Source organism: Heloderma suspectum, chromosome 7 (genome assembly GCF_057233095.1).
Source record: "Heloderma suspectum isolate Gila_16-S chromosome 7, 16-S_ref, whole genome shotgun sequence".
Taxonomy (NCBI): Eukaryota; Metazoa; Chordata; class Lepidosauria; order Squamata; family Helodermatidae; genus Heloderma; species Heloderma suspectum.
In genome coordinates, this window is record NC_139464.1 from 121266101 (window position 1) to 121290442 (window position 24342).

Below are 24342 nucleotides of genomic sequence, written 5' to 3' on the forward strand. Positions count from 1 at the left end.
TCCTTTTTAAGGAGAGAGACAGACAGACAGAGATGGGTAACTTACTTTGCCAATGTTTGTGTTATCTAGTGCTGCATCGACTTCATCCAAAACGAAAAAGGCAGCAGGCCTAAAACTAAAGGAACAAGGTAAAAATCAATTAAAGTAATTTAAAATATGTCCAGTTGTGCCTTTAAGATGGTCCGGAAGCTGCAGCTGGTACAGAACACGGTGGCTTGCCTGATTAAAGGCAGCTGCTGGCATGATCACATCACTCTGGTGCTGAAGGAGTTGCACTGGTTACAAGTTGTTTTCCGGGCCAAATTCAAGATGTTGGTTTTGACCTTTAAAACCCTATATGGTTCCGGCCCAGCCTATCTTAAGGAGCGCCTCCAGCAACACCAGACAGACCGCTTAACAAGATCAGCCTCGGATGGCCTTCTCTCTGTCCCATCAGCCAGGACAGCTGGTGAGGACGAGGGAGAGGGCCTTCTCTGTGGTGGCCCCCACTCTGTGGAACTCCCTCCCTAGGGAACTCCACCATGCCCCCTCTTTAATGAGCTTCCGCCACGCATTAAAAACATGGTTGTTCAGGCAGGCATTTGGGGTGGGTTAGGGTATTTTTAGAAATATGACGTTTTAAAGTAGAATTTCATTGTTTTAAAATTGTATTGCTGTACATCGCCCAGAGTGGCCAGGTGACCGGCCAGATGGGCGATCAAGAAATTAATTAATTAATTAAATAAGAAAGAATATCTTTGTAGTTATCATAGTAAACAGTACTTTTGTCTTCTTAATGTGTGTATCTTAAGTGCGTGATCTGCATATTTGGGGATGGCTTGAAATAAAAAAAAAAAGAATAAAGACAGGTTGCTATGTATAACTGTAGTTCTTCAGGTAGTCATCTGTGCATTCACACATGTGCTCTGTGCCCATGCGGAGCCTTGATTCAGGAAGCTTCTTTGTTGTTGTTCAGTCGTTCAGTCGTGTCCGACTCTTCGTGACCCCATGGACCATAGCACGCCAGGCCTTCCTGTCCTGCGCTCTCTCCCGGAGCGTGCTCAAGTTCATATTCATTGCATCCGTGATGCTATCTAGCCATCTCATCCTCTGCCGTCCCCTTCTCCTTTTGCCTTCAGTCTTTCCCAGCATCAGGGTCTTTTCCAGGGAGTTTTCTCTTCGCATTAGGTGGCCAAAGTATTGGAGCTTCAGCTTCATTATCTGTCCTTCCAATGAGCACTCAGGGCTGATTTCCTTTAGGATGGACTGATTTGACCTCCTTGCAGTCCAGGGGACTCGTAAGAGTCTTCTCCAGCACCACAGTTCGAAAGCATCAATTCTTCGGCGCTCAGCCTTCCTTATAGTCCAGCTCTCACAGCCATACATTACTACTGGGAAAACCATAGCTTTGATTAGACGGACCTTTGTCGGCAAGGTGATGTCTCTGCTTCTTACTATGCTGTCTAGGTTTGCCATAGCTTTCCTCCCAAGGAGCAAGCGTCTTTTAATTTCATGGCTACAGTCACCGTCTGCGGTGATCTTGGAGCCCAAGAAAGTAAAATCTGTCACTGCTTCCATTTCTTCCCCTTCTATATGCCAGGAAGTGATAGGGCCAGATTTCACCCTCAACAAGAGGCTCTTGAGATCCTCTTCGCTTTCTGCCATTAGGGTGGTATCGTCTGCATATCGGAGGTTGTTGATAATTCTCCCGGCAATCTTAATTCCGACCTCTGATTCATCCAACCCGGCATTTCTCATGATGTACTCTGCATATAAGTTAAATAAGCAGGGTGACAATATGCAGCCTTGTCGTACTCCTTTCCCAATTTTGAACCACTCGGTTGTTCCATGTCTGGTTCTTACTGTTGCTTCTTGACCCTCGTACAGGTTTCTCAGGAGACAGGTAAGGTGGTCTGGTACTCCCATCACTTTCAGAATTTGCCACAGTTTGTTGTGATCCACACAATCAAAGCCTTTAGCGTAGTCAATGAAGCAGAAATAGACGTTTTTCTGGAATTCTCTTGCTTTCTCCATGATGCAGTGAATGTTGGCGATTTGATCTCTAGTTCCTCTGCCTCTTCGAAACCCAGCTTGTACTTCCGGTAGTTCTCGGTTCACATACTGCTGAAGCATAGCTTGTAGGATTTTGAGCATCACCTTGCTGGCATGTGAAATGAGCGCAATTGTGCGGTAGTTTGAACACTCTTTGGCGTTGCCCTTCTTTGGAATTGGAATGTAAACTGACCTTTTCCAGTCTTGTGGCCACTGTTGAGTGTTCCAGATTTGTTGGCATATTGAATGCAGCACTTTAACAGCATCATCTTTTAGGATTTTAAATAGCTCGGCTGGAATACTGTCATCTCCTCTAGCTTTGTTGTTACTAATGCTTCCTAAGGCCCACTTGACTTCACTCTCTAGGATGTCCGGCTCAAGTTCAGTGACCGCATTATCATGGCTATCAGGGACATTCAGATCTTTCCTGTATAGTTCTTCTGTGTATTCTTGCCACCTCTTCTTAATCTCATCTGCTTCTGTTAGGTCCCTGCCTTCTTTGTCCTTTATCATGCCCATCTTTGCACAAAACGTTCCCTTGAGATCTCCAATTTTCTTGAAGAGATCTCTAGTCTTTCCCATTCTGTTGTTTTCCTCGATTTCTTTGCATTGTTCATTTAAGAAGGCCTTCTTGTCTCTCCTTGCTATTCTCTGGAACTCTGCATTCAGTTGGGTATATCTTCCCCTTTCTCCTTTGCTTTTCGCTTCCCTTCTTTCGTGAGCTACTTGTAAAGCCTCATCAGACAGCCACTTGGCTTTCTTGCATTTCTTTTTCTTTGGGACGGATTTTGTTGCTGCCTCCTGAACAATGTTACGGACCTCCGTCCATAGTTCCTCAGGCACTCTGTCTATCAGGTCTAATCCCTGAAATCTATTCCTCACCTCCACTGTATATTCAGAAGGGATATGATTTAGGTCATACCTGAAAGGTTTAGTGGCTTTCCCTACGTTCTTCAATTTAAGCCGAAATTTTGCAAGAAGCAGCTCATGATCTGAGCCACAGTCAGCTCCAGGTCTTGTTTTTACTGACTGTATGGAGCTTCTCCATCTTTGGCTGCAAAGGACATAATCAATCTGATTTCGATATTGACCATCTGGTGACGTCCATGTGTAGAGTCGCCTCTTGTGCTGTTGGAGAAGAGTGTTTGCTATGATCAGCATGTTCTCTTGGCAAAACTCTATTAGCTTTTGTCCTGCTTCATTTTGTACACCAAGGCCATGCCTGCCTGTTATCCCGGTGATTTCTTGACTTCCTACTTTAGCATTCCAATCCCCTATGATGAAGAGGACATCTTTTTTTGGTGTTAGTTCTAGAAGGTGTTGTAGGTCTTCATAGAACCGATCAACCTCAGCTTCTTCGGCCTCAGTGGTTGGGGCATAGACTTGAATTACTGTGATGTTGAATGGTTTGCCTTGGATTCGTACTGAGATCATTCTATCATTTTTAAGATTGTACCCCAGTACTGCTTTTCCCACCCTTTTGCTGACTATGAGTGCTACTCCATTTCTTCTAAGGGATTCTTGCCCACAATAGTAGATATGATGGTCACCTGAATTAAATTGGCCCATGCCTGTCCATTTGAGTTCGCTGATTCCCAAGATGTCGATGTTCAATCTTGCCATCTCATGTTTGACCACCTCCAGCTTACCTTGATTCATTGATCTGACATTCCAGGTTCCTAAACAATATTGTTCTTTACAGCATCGGATTTTCTTTTCACCGCCAGACACATCCACAGCTGAGTGTCCTTTCGGGTTTGGCCCAGCCGCTTCACTCTTTCTGGCGCTACTTGGAAATACCCTGTGCTCTTCCCCAGTAGCATATTGGACACCTTCCGACCTGAGGGGCTCATCTTCCGGCGTCATCTTTTAGCCTTGTGATACGTTCCACGGGGTTTTCTTGGCAAGAATACTGGAGTGGGTTGCCATTTCCTTCTCCAGTGGACCACATTTTGTCAGAACTCTCTGCCATGACCTGTCCGTCTTGGGTGGCCCTGCACGGCATAGCTTATGGCTTCACTGAGTTACGCAAGCCCCTTCGCCACAACAAGGCAGTGATCCATGAAGGGGCAGGAAGCTTCTACAGCTGAGGAATTTTGGCAGGAAACTCTCCCCCACCTGTCCCTAGCAAGTTCCCACTTATTCCCTCAGTTCCTTGAGACCAACATTGCGGCCTCATGACTGAGAGAAATTTACACAAAAAATACCTTCAGTACATAACATCAAACTCGAGCATGGCATTGAAGAGGGGATGGAGGGTGGGTTGTGTGAATGTATAGATGACCACTTGGAAGAACTACAATTACAGGTAGCAACCTGTCTTTCTTCTTCGTGGTCTCTATGCATCACACATGAGTGAATAGCAAAGCAGCATACAATGGAGTCGGTGTCCTACTACACTACAGAGGAGAGGATGGCATGACCAAAAGTACAGTCAGCTGTGGCCTGAACGTCCATTCTGTAATGTTTTACAAAGGTGGATGGTGTCGACCAGGTTGCAGCATGGTTCAGGGATGGCAACACCCCTGTCAAATGTGATTAATGTCACTACTGCAGATGTAGAGCGAGATCAGACTGGGGCAGATAGTTCAAGCCCAGACAGCTCCTATGACAGCTCAACAGCCTTAACAGCCCAAGATGAGAAAGCTGGTCCTTGCACTTGCCACCGTAGCAGGCAAAGAGGCGGGTGACCGTTGAAACTGCTCAGTCCTCGACTTATAAAAGGCCAGGGCATGATGAATGTCGACTGTATGCAGGGTTGACTCCAAATGTGTGGAAGGAGAAGCAAAGAAAGCAGGCAAAACAATGTTCTGATTTAAATGAAACTCAGACACAACTTTAGGTAAAAAACCAGGGTCAGATCTGAGCACTGCTTTATCTCAGTAAAAGGGGAGATGAGGCTGGTCTGCTTCGAGCACACCCAGCCCACTGGCATGGCATGCAGATGTAATGGCCACAAGAAACACAACCTTCCACGATAGGAGGCATAGGTCTGCAGTGGCCAGCAGTTGAAAAGCCTTTGATGAAAGTGCCTTAAGCACCACGGGAAGTCTCCAGCTCGGTACCATAGGACAGACCAGTGGCGCTAGATTTTTTATCCCTTTCAGAAATCTTTTTGCTGTCTGATGCAAGAACATGGAGAATCCCTTAACAGGAGGGTGAAATGCAGATACAGCAGAGAGGTAAACTTTGAGAGGTGACCATTTGAGCCCTTTCTCAAAAAGAGTCAGGAAAAACTAGAGAATTTGGTGCAAAAAGTACCCATGTTGGCTCACGAACCAAAGCAGAAAAAGCAGCTCGTTTTCTTGAGTAAGAACGCTGCGTAGAATGGCTTAGGAGCGGCATCCAGGATCCACTGGATTGCTGCCAGAGCTGGAGTGGCGTGCATCATCCAATCTTCTATGCTGTCATATGAAGAGTTGTCAGGTCTGAGTGTCAGATTCAGCCATGTGCTCTCTTGAGGAGAGAGGTACGACAGGTGCCATTGGAACCGACCCCTTGCCATCTTGAGTAGCAGGGCGAACCAAGGCTGGCACAGCCACCATGGTGTCACAATCATGCACTCTGTGTCATCAGTCGCAATCTTTGCCAGGACCCTGATCATCAGAGGAAATGGGGGGAACAGGTAGAACAGTGCCCCTGCCCATTGAAATACAAAGGCATCGCCTATCAATTACGGACTTTGGCCCGTTGTGCTGCAGAATGCAGTGCAAACAGGTTGATTTCTGACATTCCCCAAAGCTGAGACAGTGCAGAACTGTTCTGTCAAACTCTCTCTTGTGGGAGGTCAGCACGGTCCGGCTGAGCTGATGGGCCAGGACACTGTCAACACCAGCCACATGTATCGCCACAAATCTGATTTGATGGGCTATCCATCAGTAGAAGATCTGGAATGTAACAGTGAGCAACGGGAGAGATTTGGTATCTCCCTGTTCAAATACGCAACAGTTGTGTTGGCTGAAGTGACCTCGGCTACATCCAGTTCGAATGCACTAAGGGCTTTGTCCACTGCTCTTAACTCCAGAAGTTTGATATGCTTTGTTGGCTGCTCATTGTCCATGGACTGTGAGGCCTAGACAATGAGTTCCCCATCCGGAGAGCGATGCACCCATAGTTGCAACCCTGGATGCAGAAGGCTAAAGGAACAGCATGTCCTGAGTTAGAATGCTCAGTACCAACCACCATCTGACGTCCAGAGGCAGACAGAGTCTGGTTCGATACGCATCCTGATTGGTATCGAAGTTGCATATGAGCCAGTTTCGGAATCATCTCATACGCGACCAAGTGTAGTGAACGACTGCTGTCGCAGCTATAAAATCCAGAAAACATTGGACTTCAAGTGCCTTGGTAGATTTGCTCATTTTTAGTTCTAATGCCAGGGAAATCAGCACCTTTACCCTGCTGTCAGGTAAGAAGGCGTGGCCCAATTGGGAGCTCAATAACACCCCTATAAATTTGATCCACTACAAGATGCGATTTCATACAAGATGCAATTTCTCCACATTGATATAGAGTCCGAGCTCCTGAAGGAGATTGCAGATCACCTCTATTGACCGAAGAAACTGATCTTTTGTTAACGCCACCAACAGCCAATCGTCTATGTACCGATAGACCTCTACGCCTTGCAATTGCAAGTGGGAGCAGACCACTGCCGTGCACTTCGTGAATACCCTAGGGGCAGTGGCGAGACCGAAGGGTAGCACCTGGAATTGGTAGGCATCTGTACCGATAGCAAAGCGGAGGTAGCACTGGTGCAATTTGTCTATGGTGATGTGAAAATAGGCATCCTTGAGGTTGATAGATGCAAACCAATCTCCTCAAAAGAGGAGAGGCAGGATAGATGCCAGAGAAACTATGCAGAACTTCCTGGGTGAGAGGAACAGGTTCAGGTGTCAAAGGTCCATGATCAGCCAAAGCCCTCCATCCTTCTTCAGTACCATGAAGTAGGGGTGCACGAAAGTCACTTACCTGGTCTCGCAGCTTGCTTCGCGGTGGGGGGGAGGCGCTTCGCTGCTCCCCCCAAAGTTCAGGCCGGAGGGGGGAGGCTTCCCTCCTCGCCCGGCCGAAATTCAGGCCAGGGGGGAGGCTTCCCGCCTCGCCCGGCCGAAATTCAGGCCGGGGAGAAGCGCCCCATCTCCCCGGCCGCGAACTTCAAAAGAAAAACAAAACAAAACGCCCCTGTGATAGGCTACGTAACGATTAACGTAGCCTATCATGGCTAGATCTGCAAAGTCAGCCATGATAGGCTACGTTAATCATCACGTAGCCTATCACGGGTGACTTTGAAAAAAAAAAAACGCGTACGCAAATGGCGGCCCCCATAGGGAGCCGCCATTCGCGTTCCTTATTTGGTCCCTGTAGTCTACGTAAAGATTTACGTAGACTACGGCAAAAATAAGGGCAACGCTATGGGAGAGAAGTTCTCCCCGAACAACCTTCGGAGGACCGAATGCGTTGGCGCTCGGCCCCCGAAGTTTCGGGGAGAAATTCTCTCCCATCCCTACAATGAAGAACTTTGAGTAGAACTTGTCCTGAAGTTGAGTTTGAGGGACAGGCTCGATCACCCCTTTCTTGAGGTGGTCTAAACTTCGGTATGGAGGACCGGGAATGCAGCAGTCAGCAGCATGGTACCGAGAGGGGGAGGGTATTGAACTCGATCTGGTAGCCCATTGCAAGGACCCAGGAGTCTGATGTGATGTTGCACCAAGCTGGATGGTAAGTAGACAGGCACGCTCCCAAAATGGGTGGCTGGGCCACAAGGTGAGGAAGGATGGAAGGAAGCGAGTCAAAGGCACCGCTTACTCCTCCTGTTCAGTTTCCTGCGATAATTACGGAATTTTGAAGTTGGGAACAATTTCCCCGACTTCCCTGCCTATGACCATTGATGATGTTGTGCTGTAGCTGGCTGGTGAGACTGGTACTAAGTGGTAGATGACTAAAACCAGTGCTGTTGCCTGCAAAGTTGCTGTGACATAAAACCCAAACGACACACTGTGGTACAGGTCTTCTGTACTGAATTGCGTGCATCATCAGTTTTTTCAAGCCCATTGAAGGATAAGTCCTTGATACAGTTCCTGGTTTCCTGTGGAAGACTGGACAACCTTAACCAGGCGTGGCGATGTAGGGCTATGGATCCAACTAGCACCTTTGAGTCACAATCAACTTGGTGGTGTGATGTACTAATTTGCTGCCTGGATAGCTTCAGAACCGCTGATTGGAAGAGGTGACTCAGGTCCTTCTTGCCATCTGGAAGATGCTCAAGGAGATGGCCCAGTTTGTCCCACAGCAGTAGCTGGCACCGTGACATTGCCGCCTGATCATTTGATATTTTAAGGCCCATTGCTGCAGAGGAATATAATTTCCTCCCAAGTCAGTCCAGGTGTCTGCCCTCGTCAGCTGGAGAGGAGTGAGCCCTGAGGGCCTTGGCCTGTGCGGCTTTGACCACCATTGGATTTAGGGCTGGGTGTTTGAAGAGGTACTCAGAGTTAGCCTCTTCCAAATGGTACATACCCTCCAAGCACTTTGATATTGGTGGCATAGTGGAGGGCGGTTTCCATGATTGTTTGATCGTTTCCTCTAACACCGGGAGTACAGCAATGGCCATCGGTCTGAAAGACTCTGCCTTTATTGAATTGAAAATGGGGTCTTGCACTTTGGAAGCTATCTTCTGAGTCTCTAGGCCCAAAGCCTGTGCCATTCTAAGAATCTGGTTCGAAAATTGTCCCAGATCCTCCGACGGCGATATGGCTTCATTGGAGCCAACAATCGCACCTGGTGAGGAGTTAAGAGAGGGTAGGAAGATTGAGATGTAGTATCTGACTGGTAACCTTCCATTCCAGACATTGGAGACTCCCCTGAAGGGACCTAACATGGTAGGCGCTTCTCCCTTTTTTCCATAGGGAGTGATTGAGCACCGCCTATCGATCTATGCATCAAAAGGTAGTGCAGATGGTGGCTGGTTAACAGGCAAAGTGGCCTGTAACTGAACAGCTTGTGGTCATAATAAAACTGGCAAAACGTTCTATTGCTCAGTCATCTGTGGCTGAACAGACGGAAGGGCAGGCTTAATTTCTTGCTGCTGAACTGTTGGTGACAGCTGAATTGGTGGTACAAATGGTGCCAAAAGGCAAGGAATGACCGGTTGGTGTGGCGGACTTGACACCATAGCCGATGGATGTCAATGGTACTGACTTTTACCCCAATAGGGAGGGTCAGATGATGAGAGCCGTATGGGTCATTACAGTAGTCAACCCAACCTTGGGGTCTCCTGTACTGCACGTCCCATGCTGAATGGCTGTCCCACTCTGAGAGTGGCAACCTAGACCGTTCCCGATACTGGCTTCGCTCATAAAACTAGGACATGAGCTCTTGTAGTGGAGGAACGTGACCACACCAACTCCAGTGAACATTGGTGGCAATTAAGGAAACTAGTAATTAATCCCCACCCCACCTCCTGGGACACACAAACACACACACACGCACACAATGGGGAAATGGAAGTAATTAAGGAGCAATCAGTCATCAACACCACACTGTGCTGTACAAGAAGTAGAGTAAGACACTTCTAATTAAAGGCACAGTAGCCCTGAAAAGCCTCAGGAGTGCTTCAGTCCACACTGAACAGGCTCATGCTGCAATTGAGTGTTACGTGAAAAAATCACCACAAACCAGGTCTCAAAAAGGGACAGGAGGACAACACAGAAAGCACTCTCCTTATTCTGTAAAAAACAAGTGAACAAAGGATGCCAATTCTGGTTAAAATAGCTAGCATGGAAGCAACCTAGAAGATCTGTGGAACATGTATCTCATAACTTCACCGGTTTGGGGGGGGGGGGGGGCACGCAGAGAGACAGCATTACGTATTCGTGTTCTTAAAATGGGTATGAACACTACAGAAGTAACATGTTCCCTACTGACCAGCATCTACAAAAGTACCTAGCTCTGTGTGAACACAGCTAGTTACTGGAATATACGTCTTTGTTCCTTATATAGTGTTGAGTTTGTCATTCCGTGGGCATGCATGGCAGAAGATGAGAAATGAGATCAACATTAATCATATAACGTTTCATTCTTTTTCACAGACAGTTGAGCACAATGTATTAGCAAAACTGAATGCTTAGTACCTGTGTATTGCAAACAAAAGAGCCAAAGCTGCTACAGATTTTTCACCCCCGGACAGGTTATCCATTGGCATAAATCGTTTCCCAGGAGCTACACAGTTATAGCTGATGCCTTCCAAGTAAGGTTCCTCAGCATTCTCAGGACTAAGAAATGCCTGAAAAACACATGCTTATTCAATTAATAATGAAATATGCATATTAGCTTTATACTTCCACCTTTAATTAATAATAAAATGTACTGCTTTTCATAAATGCTACTTAAAATGATTTTCAAACAAGAGATGCAATCATATCTAAGCTCTGGATGCAAAGAAACAAGATGATATTCTTCAAATAAACTAGAACAGAGAGCATCTAGATGTGAAAAAAGTTTCTAAAACTGGATTTGGACCGGGTAGTGAAACCCAGCAGAAAATACTTCCAAAGCCATTTTGGATAAAAGACAGGTCATTTCTGTTTTGAGCATGAAACCTGAGACCACACCAGTTCAGTGTGCTACCACATTCCATGAGATTCTGAAACGTTGGGCAGTGCTGCTTCTTTGAAAAGTAGTGTCAGCAAAGGTGATTTTGTGGGTGGGAGAATGGGTGCTTAACATGCAGCTTCAGTCAAGACTGGGAAACCTTAAACTGCTGAAGTGATGGATGTTAAAGATGACAAAAAAAAACCTTGAAGGAATCCATAGCCCATTGATTCACTATGTGGAATTTCTTGATGCTTTCATACTTTGTTGCATTTCAGCTCTGCACAGGACAAAGGGTTGTTATCCAAGTGCTAATGTTTCACCAATTTTGCTCAATCTGTCATTTCCCCCAGTTTCTAAGTTAAGGAGGTAGAAGGCCTGGATATTTTACTGATTTCTTTGGATCATTTTATTTTTCATCCTGAATCTGGTTTCCATTTTTTTTAAAAGCTAAGTTGAGTAATTTCTTAATCATCTTTCTGATGTACTGGATTGTCTCTTCCCGTATATTGCTACCTAGATTGTGAGGTCATTGTCGGAGGCCCTTCTCCAACTGCCATCCATCAAGTGAGATCCAGTGGCTGGCTAGCTATGAGAGAGATGTTCCTTTTCTGTGACAGTGTGGTGGTAGAATTCCCTCCCCAGAAAGGCTCCTCTGGTGCCTGCTTTTCACCCTCTTCAGCACCAGAATACCTTTTTGTTCTCCCAGGCTTTTTTAGGAGGCCTTAGAAGCTTTTTAATGGATTTCAATGTTTTGCCTTTAAAAGTTTTAAGACCTGTCTGTGTTTAATTGTTTTTGCTTAACCTTTGTTATGCGTTTTACACTGTAACTGCATTTTTATTATTAATATTGTATTTCAGCAATCTTTTATGTACGCTGCCCAAAGAACTTTGTTTATGGGGCAGCACAGAAACATTGTAAATGAACAAATAAGCTTAGTTAAGAACCTGTACACTGACAACTGTTGATATTAATGAAATAACTGAAAAATTACAAACCTGAGCACTATTGTTTCTGCAGAGTTTCTTGTAGATCTGATCAATAGCTACTGACACGTGCTCAAAACACTGGCTAAACAGCTCGAATCTCCTTTTTTTCACTTTCTCAAATTCTTGCCTACATAACCTGGCTTCCCTCTTATGGGCCTCAAATGCTAAGAAAGGATAATTGAGCTGGCTTTAATAGAATACAGCAACTGTAAAATATTAGAATTAATGTTCTTATTTCCCACCTAAACATACTAGGCAAACAAAAACAGCATTCTAAAATAAAGGCGTTAATTTAAGCAGCATACATTTCGCTCTGTACAATGCCAGGTTCTTACAATTTATCATGATGTTCTGCCTGTACATTACATGAATGTAAATTGAACTCAAATTCCATTGCAACTCATAGGACCGTCAACCTGTTCATCTGTGTGGGAAAATTGAATTGTCCAAAGGGAAAGAAAGAAAAACAAACCTAAGCTGACAATACTAGTTTTTGAGCTATGAGGAGTTTTAGCTTCTTCTAAGGTAACAGAAAAAAAAACTCTTGCAGGTATCTGTTCCTTTGAAAGGAACATGGGGCGTAACATGAATGTTCTCTTTCTTTAGTACCAATATGCCCATTTTTCTGTATTAATCAAGAGCTAAAAGTGACAAATAAAAATTAATGGATAGCCTTGCAAAAAGGACAGATTCAGACATTGGCATTTTGGGACCTATATTCAGTCTTGGCTAAGCCTTTTTTGTTATTTCAGGCTGAATAGCCACACAGTGAAGTAGTCACCTGGGTGCTCAAACATATGCCTAGATCACGATTTGTTATGCCACTACCAACAATCTGAAACATTTGCAGTAACAATGGGAAATGGGGATTTAGGTACATGGTGGAGTGCTCAGACAGCTACAAGTGCACCCAGGCACCTGCAGATACATGCAAAGGCTGACTCTAAGCCCAAAACCTATTTGTGGGAATTGGGTTTCAGGGCAGAGACTGTGCATTAACTGGCAAAAGTCCAAATTTGACAATAACAGTGTGAAATATTTGTACAAAAATAATTCCTACACCTTACAAACTACAACTATTATTTAGAAAGGCTAAATATTACCATCAACTGATTCTTGGAATCTGCCTGTAACAATGTGCAATCTCTCTAGGGCTCTCAGATTTGGTGCTGCTGTTTTACATAAAATATTTTCTTTAGATGCTACTTCCTGCTGAAGTTGTTCTAGGCGAGCCTCAATCTCTTCGTGAGACTGCAAGTTCTAGTTGTAAAATGAGAGGAAGAACAATAAACACATTTCTGGTACGTTAAAGAATGCCTTGAAGTCTTCACATGTAGGGGAGGGGGGTAAAATCCATGCTAGAGCACCTCATTACAGTTTATAACAGGGTTTCCCAACCTTTTTGGATGCATGGGCACATTTGGGAATTTGAGACCATGCTCAAAATGCCTAATCAGTGGATCGCTGCTTTGGCATCTACCTGTCACGTCTCTGGATCTTAGGTTGCGTCTTATTCAGCAAAGACTTTTGTTTCATGTCCATTAGTCACCACAAAGTCTCTTTAATAAGAGATTGTCTAATTTTGCTAATTGCTGGCGGTGCAATACAGCTAATATTTCGTTTAAACATATGTTTTGGCAATGTCCAGTAGTTCCTTCGGGGGGGGGGGGGGTTATTACACTTATAAATTTTGTACTGGAACAGTCCTTAATACTCAACGATGTACACACTCTTAAATTATTTACCTGCTTCATGAAAATTAACAAATGGTCACCATAAATGGATTCTCTGTGCCCTTTTGACAACTAAAATACTGATATTACATCACTGGAAGGATAAACATTCACCTCCTATAATGCAATGGATTGATGACCTTACAACTCTTTCAGTATTTGAACAGGTGGCATATAGACACCACCTTCAGATGGATACTTATTTGGATATTTGGTCTGCTTTTGTTGAAGCCTATGTGTAATTGCTAGAAAGCTGTATGCATTTCATACAAATTCATGCATGTGTATTAAAACATGGGGAAAAGATATTTTTTTTTAATCTAAACATTTTTTCCAAGTGCCTGCAAGGACCATGTTGGGGATGCATTTACGGGCGTCACTGGTGGTGCCCATGGGCACAAAGGCACCCACGGGCACTGCATTGGGAACCCCTGGTTTATAATGTTTTGATTTGTCCCTGTAGTGCTGCATCTGAATGTTTATTCCTCTTGGGGTTATGGGCTCAGATTTTAGGTTTTGTTTAGGCAAAACTAAACGGCACAAACGTGATACAGCTGAACAGCATTAATACAGTGTGGAATTTTAGTAATGCAAAATAATTCAGAACTAACTTGCTCATGAAACAACTAGAAGTGCACTAAATCACAACAGTCAGTTGTGCTATGAAGTGTGGAGCGCACTATATATTCTTTATTTCCAAGCATACATCCTTTGAGTACCAGTTGCTCTGGGCATATCATATGTGAGCAACCCACTTTTCTGCAAGAGAAACAACTGCTCAGTTGTAAGTACCATATAGTTGTCTGGGGAGTTGAGCATCCATAGCTCCATTATCATTTTTTTTACTGAGTACTTTGTGTCTTACAAGCTTCAGCAACTTGAAATGACAGCTGAAGTAGATGTGACAATAATCATCTGACTGCAAATCAACGTATCTGGCTTTCAAAATGTAAATAACCATTGCTGCCCCTCTCCCCGCAAATCAGGGTCAGGACTGTGATGTGCTGGGAGGGATTTTAACCTTTCCCTACATGTTGCAGTGCTGATGAAAACCGCCCCCTTCCCTGAAGGAGCTATTGGCCCTGCGAGGGAAAGTTCCATTGGCACCTATGACAGTGTCCCTCCTGGGACCAATAGCACATGCACACGCATGTGTGTGTAGTGGTGAGATTCTCATCAAGACTGGATCATGGGGGAAAGGTTAACATCCTCTGCGATCATTAATGACAGCCCTAATTAATGAGCGTGTTGTTTGCACCTGAGACAGTCTAAGAAAGAATAGTAGCAAGTTATACATTTTTATCACAGTATTCGGGAAGTTAGAAAGGGAACTTCTGTTGCAATTGCATAGCTCAAAATCTAAAATAGAACAAGAGAGGTGGCTGGTGTTAACCCACACATACAAGGTGAAATCAAACCCTTCTGGAAAACTAAGCTGAGGAAAAGATGCTTTCGTATGCAGTATTATAAATGGGGACTATAGTAGATTTTTCTTACCTTTAGTTCTTCTCCAAGACTGCTATAGTCTATTTCAATTGCCTGTTCTCTTGAAAAGATATCAGCTGTCACTTCACTACTTTCCGTATCAGGTCCCAGCTGTAACAAATAGTCGAATTTAAAAATATTTTTAAAAGCTACTAAAATTAATGTTATGTAATAGTTAAGAAAACAAACCAAAACAGCAGCGGTGTTTGTTTTTCCCCTTCTACCCCATCCTTCTAATAATGCTTAATTTCTCATTCTTATTCCTACTTTCACCTCTCCTGAAAACCACAGGTGTCAATTTATCTGGTCTCGTATTCATGAGCATCTTTCTGTACTTTCCACCTTTTTGAGGGACAGGCATTATCAATGGTTATATTTTCCTCAGGCTGAAGAATTCTGCCTAACATCTGAACAGAAGTTCTTGCAATACTGGTTTTGTCTGTGTGTGCTCTCAGTGTGCAGGTGTAAGGCTGACTCTTAAAAACCTGGTACACTACATGGGATAAAGTTCTAGCTTGATGAAGTTTGGATAGGACTTAACATTTACATATACACTGCTGAAGTCTACAACTGCCTTAAATGACAATGCCACAGAACATGCTAACATACCTCTATTTCAGTAATGTCATCCAAAGATCCCAACAGAAGGTTTATCCTTAAGTCCTGAAGCTTGCAATCAAGAAGCCTATTATGCCTTTCTAATTTTTTCTGTTCCAACGAGGTCTCCATCGCTAGAGATTCTTTTTGTAATGTTACCAACTCTCTGCCAGCAAAAAGCAAAAATCACACAAAAGATGACACTGATATTTCAGCTATCAAAGCGGGAAATCATATGACAGACACATTTTAGTATATTACTCATTTAGACTGAATTCCTGGGTTGAAAAGCCTTTTGCATTAGTAGAGATATTAGTAATCTTGAAGTACTTTTGAACTACACAGGTTCTTTACACAAATATAATACAGCATCTGTCTCAATTCATTCTAGAACTTGAGCACTTTCTCCCAAACATCAGCACAATTATTGCTCACCATACAATCCTAACAATGAGATAGCTAAACTAGACAGTTTAAGAGAAAGGAGGACAACAAGGACATTTTATATAATGGCATAGTATGTTATACTGTGCCCTCTGTATTTATCCATCATGCATTCTAATCTACACCAATGTAATTCATACTTTTTATTTAAAAACAAACAAAATAAAACATGGAGAAGTCCTGCTGGTCTTATAGCTTTGCTTATCTACTATGTATTATAGTCCAGCAAAGTCTGCATTATTTCCCAAATGGAGGCGTGTCGTATCCAAACCAACAGAATGCAGCACAGGAGTCAATCTAATTTTCATTTGTGCAGTTGTCACTTTTGGTTTTCCTAGTATAAGTGGTGTCTGAAGGTGGTGTCAGATGTTACGAAGAAGCAGCACACTAGTGTTTTATCCCAGAACTGTAACAGCACGCTCATGCATACAGCACATGATGCACTCTCCAACCTGTTATCCTGATGCTAATTCTCCCCTCAATATTATGTTTTTCCCCCAAACTACTTTTATGATGTTTTTCAGTGACTGCAGTTTCCATGCACTACCAAGTGTTACAATCCAGCAGTATTTATTTATACCACCCAATGCCGAAGCATTTATAACTATTATTGGTGGGAGTGGCTTCAAACTTGTAGAACCTGTTTTCCAACATACCCCCCTCTTCCACTTCTATGCTCTTTCCTTACATTTTGATTGCATTTGCAGGCAGAAAATCTGTGGTGTGCTTTTTAAGGCTCTTTTTCACTGCAAACCTACAGAGCCATGCAGTTGTGACCAACTACAGGATAAAAAGCAACCTGAAACAGCAGCATGGCCTCCCACTATATCGTGGCTTATGAGGTGATATCGTCACAACTTCACAGTCCTACTTCTCCCACAATTACAACACTATGCACTGATGTGTGGCGCTTGATTGCATAATAAACACAGCAGATACTGTGGTATATTAATGTTTGCCCCAAGAGCAGCAGTTACATTTTTTTTTAAATACAGGCACAGCGATGCTTCACAAACAATAGCGGCTCCAGTACAGACCTTATATAAAAGTCAGTTGTGAATCTGCTTTCCTTTCTTCCACTGTAACAGTGGAAGAACTTGCGAATTGCCCTGTAGTGAGGAGTGTAGGCATTAGATGCAGACACAGCTCACTTTGGGAAGATGCAAGCACCCTCTTCAAAGATTGCAAAGATGTTGTGCGTTAGTCACTCTACAGCAGGTCTTACCACTTTCTCATAACATCCAAAGCCTCCCTGTGGTAAGGAGAACAAAATTACTTAGGCTAAGATCCAGTGAGAACCATTGGTAGACCACCGCAAAATGGCTTCTGTATCTCTTAACTCTCAGCTCCTTGCTCTGCACCAGAGACCATTCCCAAAGTTCCGCCAATTCAGGAATGGCTTGTCAAGGCTGCAATCAATACACGAGGCTTTAGACACCCTGCTGCGCATAGTATTGTACAAAATGCTCCGCTTTACTGCTCTTGTAAATTGAAAACAAAAATATACTTCCCTAAAAACTGAGTGTGGGTTTTCAATATCTGGAATTCTTTGCAAAACACTAATTTTTCTGGGTATAGCATTACCTATTTAAAGTTAGTAATGTCTTCCTTGATTCCTCAACTTTACTCTGCACTTCTGCAACATCGTTCTTATTAACATTCTGTCTTTCCCTAAGCTGCTGCAGTTCTGCCATAACTTCCTCTACCATTTGTAAAAAATTATCCTCATCCTGTACAAGAAAAATATTTGTCATTTGAAATAAAATCTGCAGATTATAAACAAAAGCGCCTCATTAAAATATTATTTAAAGAAAGGTGTCAAATACCTATTCATGGTAACAATTGTGAAATAAAGACAGTTTAACAACGATCATATTTTATAAAAACAATCCTGCCTACTGCATTTCATTCAGTTTTGTTTAACAGTTATTCTTTTGTCAGACCCAGCTCCAGCAGCCAAAGTTCTGCTTATTAGATAAGGGCCGTGTTCACACATCACGCTAGCCCATGGTGGTTGGCCAGCAAAGCAGGGTGGTTAGTACACCCAGATCTTGGGCAGGGTGGCAGACAGAAAAAGGGTCTCAAACACCCACTTACCTGTGGGTTCCCCATTCGTGTCCAGTTGGGGAGACACCCTAGGGGGGTTCCACACCTGGCCATCCACTCCCCCTCCTTTCCATTTTTTTTTTAAATCATTCTGATCTTGTGCAAGATTGGAATGAGAAAAGAAAAAAATGGTTGCCCCCCAGTTCTTCTGAAAAAGTGGGGGTGCCAGGCACCACCTCCTACCCCTTTGCTGGACGCCCCGCCTCTTGAGTAGAAACGGGGCACTTTCCCATAGGGACCACTGTCTCTGCCTTGCTTCTGACAGCTGTCAAAACTGACAGCTCACAGCAGCAAAGCAGACAGTGATTGCTATGGGGCTGGATACTGGCTCTCCCCACCTGCACCCCTTCATGCTTGGGCAACATGCAGGGGTTCAAGGGGGCAAGCTAGTATCCTTCAGTTTCTCACTGATGCGCATGTGCACAGCACAGGAAAATCGAAGGGAATTTTTTTTTAAAGCCCAATTTGTGCACATTTCCCAGTTATGAAAAAGTGCAGGAAAAAGTTCCCTGGTCCTGCTTTTGTTCAAAAATGGGACTGGGAATTTTTTTTTTTAAAAAGGGACCCGATTGCAATCGGAGCCGGGAAGGAGGGATTGGCGGGTGTGGGTGACAGCCCCTCTGAGGTGCCATTTGGGTACCACTGGAGGGGCTGTCACTGGCAAGGGGAAAGGGGCATGAGCAATGGCTTGGGCGCAATTGCAAATGGCGATCACGGCCCCACTGGGCAAGAACGGCAGGGGTTTCTGTTACTCTTGCCAAGCGGCTTGCTGCCCAGTGCCCTTTACCCATGATGGGCTGGCAGACCACAAGGCAGCCCATCACAGGTGAAATAATCCATTCTGCAGACCATGGGTTCTCAGGGTGGCTTGTCTGGGAAATGCAACCCACCCTGAGAAGCACGGTCCAGGTTCACATGACACGCTAACCGATGATGGTTTGCTCGGGAAAACAAACCATCTTTGTTTGGCATGTTGTGCAAAACCAGTCAAGGAGTCAATTACCAGAAATACTGCTCAAACACTGAGTTTATATTTATTTATTTATTTATTTAATATCTATACCGCCCCATAGCAGAAACTCTCTGGGAGGTTTACAAAAGTTAAAACATTAAAATACAATGTACAGAGTTTAAAAGCCATTTTGCAATCTAGATAAGACTGAAACAATAGCGAATGGCAGATATTGTGACTAGCAGATGGAATCCCAATATTAGTAGGGGCGATTGTTCCCAGAACATTCAAGTCTGCAGTTTTCTGAGATCTGTCACTGCACCTTGAATTTTAGGATACAACAATAGCCAAGAGTACAATTCAGCAACTCCATCTGGTAAGACATGACCTTTTCTGTTAGATACACAGCTAGTAATCGTAATGCCTGCCTTTATAATCTAAAGGACAGACAACTATAATGTGAACTATGGAGCAGCCCTTGGTGACAATTTGGGAATTTCAGTTCATACAGAACACTTTCATACCAGTATGCCATAGTGGCAAGCATATCAGACCAGGGAGGGCTAGGCTGAAATCCTTATTTAGAAATAGCTTATTGGGACAGTTACATACACTCAGCCTATGCTATCTCTCACGGTTGTCGCAAGGGAGGGTGGGAATCATGATCCCTGCTTCAAGCCTCTTGGAGGAATAATATGATCAAAAGGGAACAACCCACCTCCTGAGAGGGTGGGCTGCCTGAAGTACATTATATCCCTGTTCCAGCCTCTGAAATTACGATCAGTAGCAGTCGAACCACAAGTACAAGGTGAAACGCAAGTCAAGATGTTTGTTTTTCACTGATGGAGCCCAACTTAAAACATTCAGCACACACCACACGAGTCCTCCTCTTGCCTGTTGCAAACTGCCAGACTGACTGAACTTTGTTATATCTTCAGTGACTCAACCTCTGATTGCAAAGACACGTCAAGAGAGAATGACATGGGTTAATTAACCCATGATTAGCCCCTTCACATGCGGGGTGTGTGTGTGGCCACCATTCTGAATATGCAGCCTCCAATCAGGGCAATCTGGGATTGTGGTGTGTCGTACGAACCTGGTCATCATGGGTTAATCAAGGCTTAACCAAATCTCACACCTAACCCTCAGTAGTAGTTGGGCTAAGTGTGCTTTGTTTAACCCACGATAAGCTGCCGTGTCATGCAAACCGAGTCAATCTTTTGTACAGCATAGGTGGGCAACCCAAGGGCCATGGAGCCCCACCCACTTTTCGACACTGCCCAGCTGATCAGGCATCAGCTGGGCTGTGGAGAATAGATAGTTCGGCCAGCTTGCATGAGAGCTGAAAGCAGTAAGAGGACATGGACATGCAATCAAGCCCTGTCCCCAGTGCCTCATTTCCCAACCTTCCTGCACTGAATGGGGAGGTCTGAAGGGGGCTTCTACTCACATTCACTTGACCCTGTGGTATTTCTATACCAGTCTTTAATTTAAAGTAAGGAGAAGTGATTTCATGCTTTCTTGCAGGTTCATTCAGATATGACCTTTATATATCTCAAGACTGTAAAACCATTGGTTACCTTTTTCAGGTGAATGATATCAGCTTCATCTTTCTGAATACTCTCCTTCAGCATGTTGTTCTTTCTCACCTCCTTTTCTATCAGGCTGCGAATATACTCAACCTGAACACTCAATCGTGTTTTCTGGTTTTCAAATTCAAATCTAGCCAAATGTAGTACAGCAATATGTTAAGACAAGGTAAAAAATTATTATGTCAACAATATAGGCACTGGCTTATGCATGTATAATTAGTGTGAACTTATATGTACTAGTATGAACTTATATGTTATTCTCAGTAAATAAGCAGGTTTTATATGGTTTTTATAAGAATGTTATCCATGCATAAGCCCTTATGGCAATTTGTATTTTAGTAATGTTTTACTTATGTGTGTTGTCCTATTTGTAATTTTTGTTAACAATATAGGCAAGACATAGATACTTGACAAAACCATTAAAAAAATTTCCAGGTAGGAAACATAACACTGAGCATTTCTGAAACCTGAAGACTAGTTCTACAAGGATCACATTAACAATCCACAATAGATACCCAGGATTATCAGAAAGAAAGGGCATTTTTATTCTTCCATACATTTTAAATAAAAAACCCAAGGTGGCAATAGACATCAGTATATTTACCTTTTAACATGGATTCTAAAAACCCTATCATTTGATGCAAGTAGTATGGCTTTAAAATGTTGTTTTAAATAGCAAACCCTGTGCACTGATCAGAAACTGCTTCACAAACTCGGGTGGGTCTCAAAAACAGCTGCTGAAATTACAGGAGAGACCCTCTTAAAAAAGGCACTGAGATGCACACATCGTCCCTTCTCGGAATCCCCAAAGCCATATCACAAACTTGCTTCAGCTTCCAAGGCAGTTTATCGTGCGACGTGGAGAGGAAGGGAAGCTGCTGAAAACGTCCAGAGCCATTTGCTTTATGGAATTAGTATCTGTTTCTTTAGATCCTGGCCCATGCAAATAATCATGGAGATTCAGAGAAAGAAGTGAATACAGTTACTAGAAAGTATTCACTAGGTTCTGGCAAGGCGACTCTTGGTCATCGTTTAAGGAGGCTTACAGACAACTGTCAACTTGACTAACAACTGCAAAATATTTATTTACATGTTGTCCAATAACAGAAGTTTTCTGGGTGGTGTACATCATAAAAGAATAAAATTACAATAAAATGCAACAAATAGAAACACAACAATAGGATCAAAGAGTAAATTAAAACAGAGCGAAGAAATAAAATCACAAGAACCAGATCAATTAAAACAGATCAGAGGAATGAAAATCCTAAGTAAACTAAGTAAACAATAGTAAAACAGCAAGATAGTTTAAAATGTCTGGGAAACTAAAAAGGGCTTTGCTTGGTGCCCAAAAAAAGTTGGAGTAGGCACCAGGCAGCCCTCTATAGGGAGCACATTCCATAACCAAGGGACCACTCTTGTAGTCACCTACCATACCTCACTAGGAAAGAGAAGAGCCACAGAGGATGACTTCAGGGTTTGGGTAGGAACAGTGGGAAGAGGCAGTCCTTCAGATACTGAGGTCCCAAACTATGAAGGTCATTATAAAAGAATTTCCATGAAAAAGATTTAGAATATCACTACTTTTCAGTTCTAAATAGTTACCTCTTCTTGTCAATTTCTTCATGCTGTTGGACATGTTCTTTTTCATATACACGAATATTGTCTACACCAATCTCTTCACAAAATTCATGGAAAACATTGTCTTCCACCTGTTGCAACCACACCCCAAAAGGAAGGCAATTAAATATTTTTTTTTTAAATGCAGGGTTTTTTCTTGTAATAGGACAGATGTTCTCAATTTAACATGTATCAATGCTTTATTTCCTAAAATAAAGACTCAAAAGGCATTTTCCTTATTAATTCTTCCACAGAATAATTCAAAGAAAAATTATTTCCACATTTAACCCCCCTAAGCTAATGGAGTTGCTGTGGACCTCAGTGGCTGTTTGAAATATTTGGGACCTGAGAGGGAAAAGGAGCTATTTAGTGACCCTGCTGTCACTGTGTGTAAATGGCTCCTTTTCCACCCCCACCTCCTGGTCCCGGGAGGGAAAATGAGCCATTTGCACGCAGCGTCTGTGAGTTTGAGTGGGTAGCCCACGGTGGCTCGGGGAACAACCCAAAGGGCCAGATTTCTCCATGCCGGACATCCCTAGTAACATCACATGTCGTTTGGCTTTTAATTATCACAGAAATGGGTGTGTGGTCATATCAAGTTTGGTACTGAAGCCTTAGATCACTGTGTTTCACAGGCAGCCACAGGGGAATGGACACCAAAGTGCCACACGAGGAATGGGCAAACTGCCATATGCCATGTAGGATTCTAATAAATCTACATAGTGCCAGTGAGTGAAAAATTATACCTTATTAATTTTCTTTTGGAGCTCATTCATTTCTCCAGCTCTTTGTAGGACTCCTTCATTCAGCATGGTACGTTGCGACTGAATATTTACCAGTTCACTTTCCAACATAGATTTCTCCTAAATAAAAATACTAGCAGTATTTAAGGTTATTTAAACAAAATGGTGGACCAGTCTCACTGGTTAATTATTTATGTAGTAAGAACAACATCAGTTGCAACAATATTGAAGAATACGCCACACACAAAAATCCCACAAAATAGCATGTTTTAGTTTTTGGAACCAACTAAATGTAATGATCATGTCTAGAGTGACATGTGAAGTCTCAATGAAAACCTTTCCTCCTAAGTAGATGATGGATTTTTAAAATATGACATATGTCTCCTGAACAGGCGAAGAAAAATGAACATGTTGTAATTTAGTTATAATAGTCATAATTGAGAATTAAGCAATACATTTAGCCAGACATTAGAGAAATTAGAAAATACAAAAAAACCCCACTGATGGTTTGATGCTACCTTGTTGAAATTAGCAAGATGTTTTTTCTTAAGAACTTCTAGTTCACTTTGTGAATATTTGTGTCGTGTTTGAATTCCTTGGCACTGAGCCTGCAAATGCTTTAAATCAGTCTCCTTGCGCTTGATTTTCAGTAAGTCCTAAGGAAAGAAAGTACACTTTTTAAAAATACTGTTTTCTAACTTCCAAGTGCTTTGATACTATATTATATGCAAGACAAAGAGAAGGAGTAGTTATTGCATTTTGTACTCATACAACTGCAATTTTTACTGTGAAAGATCATAGATTTTTCAGGACAGCCTTCCCCAGTCTGGTGCCCTCCACGTGTTTTGAACTTCAGCTCTCAGCAGCCCCAGCCAGCATGGCCAATGGTCAGGAATGCTACGAGTTGTAGTCAAAAACTTCTGGAGGGTACCAGGTTGGGGAAAGCTGTTCTAGTTTTAGACCAGTTTTACTGTCACAGATTCGCACAAAGAATCCAGGTAACTGTAATTTGATAAGGATGCTGCAAAATCTCTGGCGGAGATCCCTAGCCCTCTCACAAAACTACAGTTTTCAGGGTTTCCTAGATAGTGGGAATGGATATTTCATCCATTTAAAATGTGTGATGCCTAGAATCTGAAAAGGCCAATTTTGTTAATAGTTTTACCAAATTCAAATAGAAGATTGAAATGTGGTGGGCAGGTGAGATAACCTCCTGTGAGGGATCGGTGAGGCTCGTCATCTCTTACCCAGAATCCTTCAGGCCCATCACAGCATTGCCAGGGTGCCCCTCACCCTTCCAGATGCTAGGCTCAAGGAGAGTGCCTATGCCAGGGCAGCAGCAAGCAGCGGCGGTCCAGCACCAGCTGGCACAGGCTCAAGGCTTGTGCTAATCACTGTGATAAGCTTCACCTGGAAGTGGGAGGGAGTGAAGAGGGGGAATGGGCAGACACTGGATAAAAAGCAGGAGA

General features: G+C 43.2%; 1 protein-coding gene across 3 annotated transcripts in view; it reads right to left on the reverse strand.

Annotated features, from left to right (window-relative positions):
* SMC1B (structural maintenance of chromosomes 1B) overlaps window positions 1-24342 on the reverse strand; it is a 72423-nt gene that overhangs the window by 2160 nt on the left and 45921 nt on the right. For all 3 annotated transcript variants that reach the window (XM_084811294.1, XM_084811293.1, XM_084811295.1), the window contains 11 exons: window positions 23392-23529; window positions 22877-22993; window positions 22116-22222; window positions 20502-20643; window positions 17448-17593; window positions 15432-15585; window positions 14835-14933; window positions 12708-12864; window positions 11614-11768; window positions 10155-10306; window positions 46-115 (listed from right to left, as the gene is read on the reverse strand). In XM_084811294.1, coding sequence (XP_084667420.1) covers window positions 46-115; window positions 10155-10306; window positions 11614-11768; window positions 12708-12864; window positions 14835-14933; window positions 15432-15585; window positions 17448-17593; window positions 20502-20643; window positions 22116-22222; window positions 22877-22993; window positions 23392-23529 — 1437 coding nt within the window. The remainder of the gene's footprint in view (window positions 1-45; window positions 116-10154; window positions 10307-11613; window positions 11769-12707; window positions 12865-14834; window positions 14934-15431; window positions 15586-17447; window positions 17594-20501; window positions 20644-22115; window positions 22223-22876; window positions 22994-23391; window positions 23530-24342) is intronic.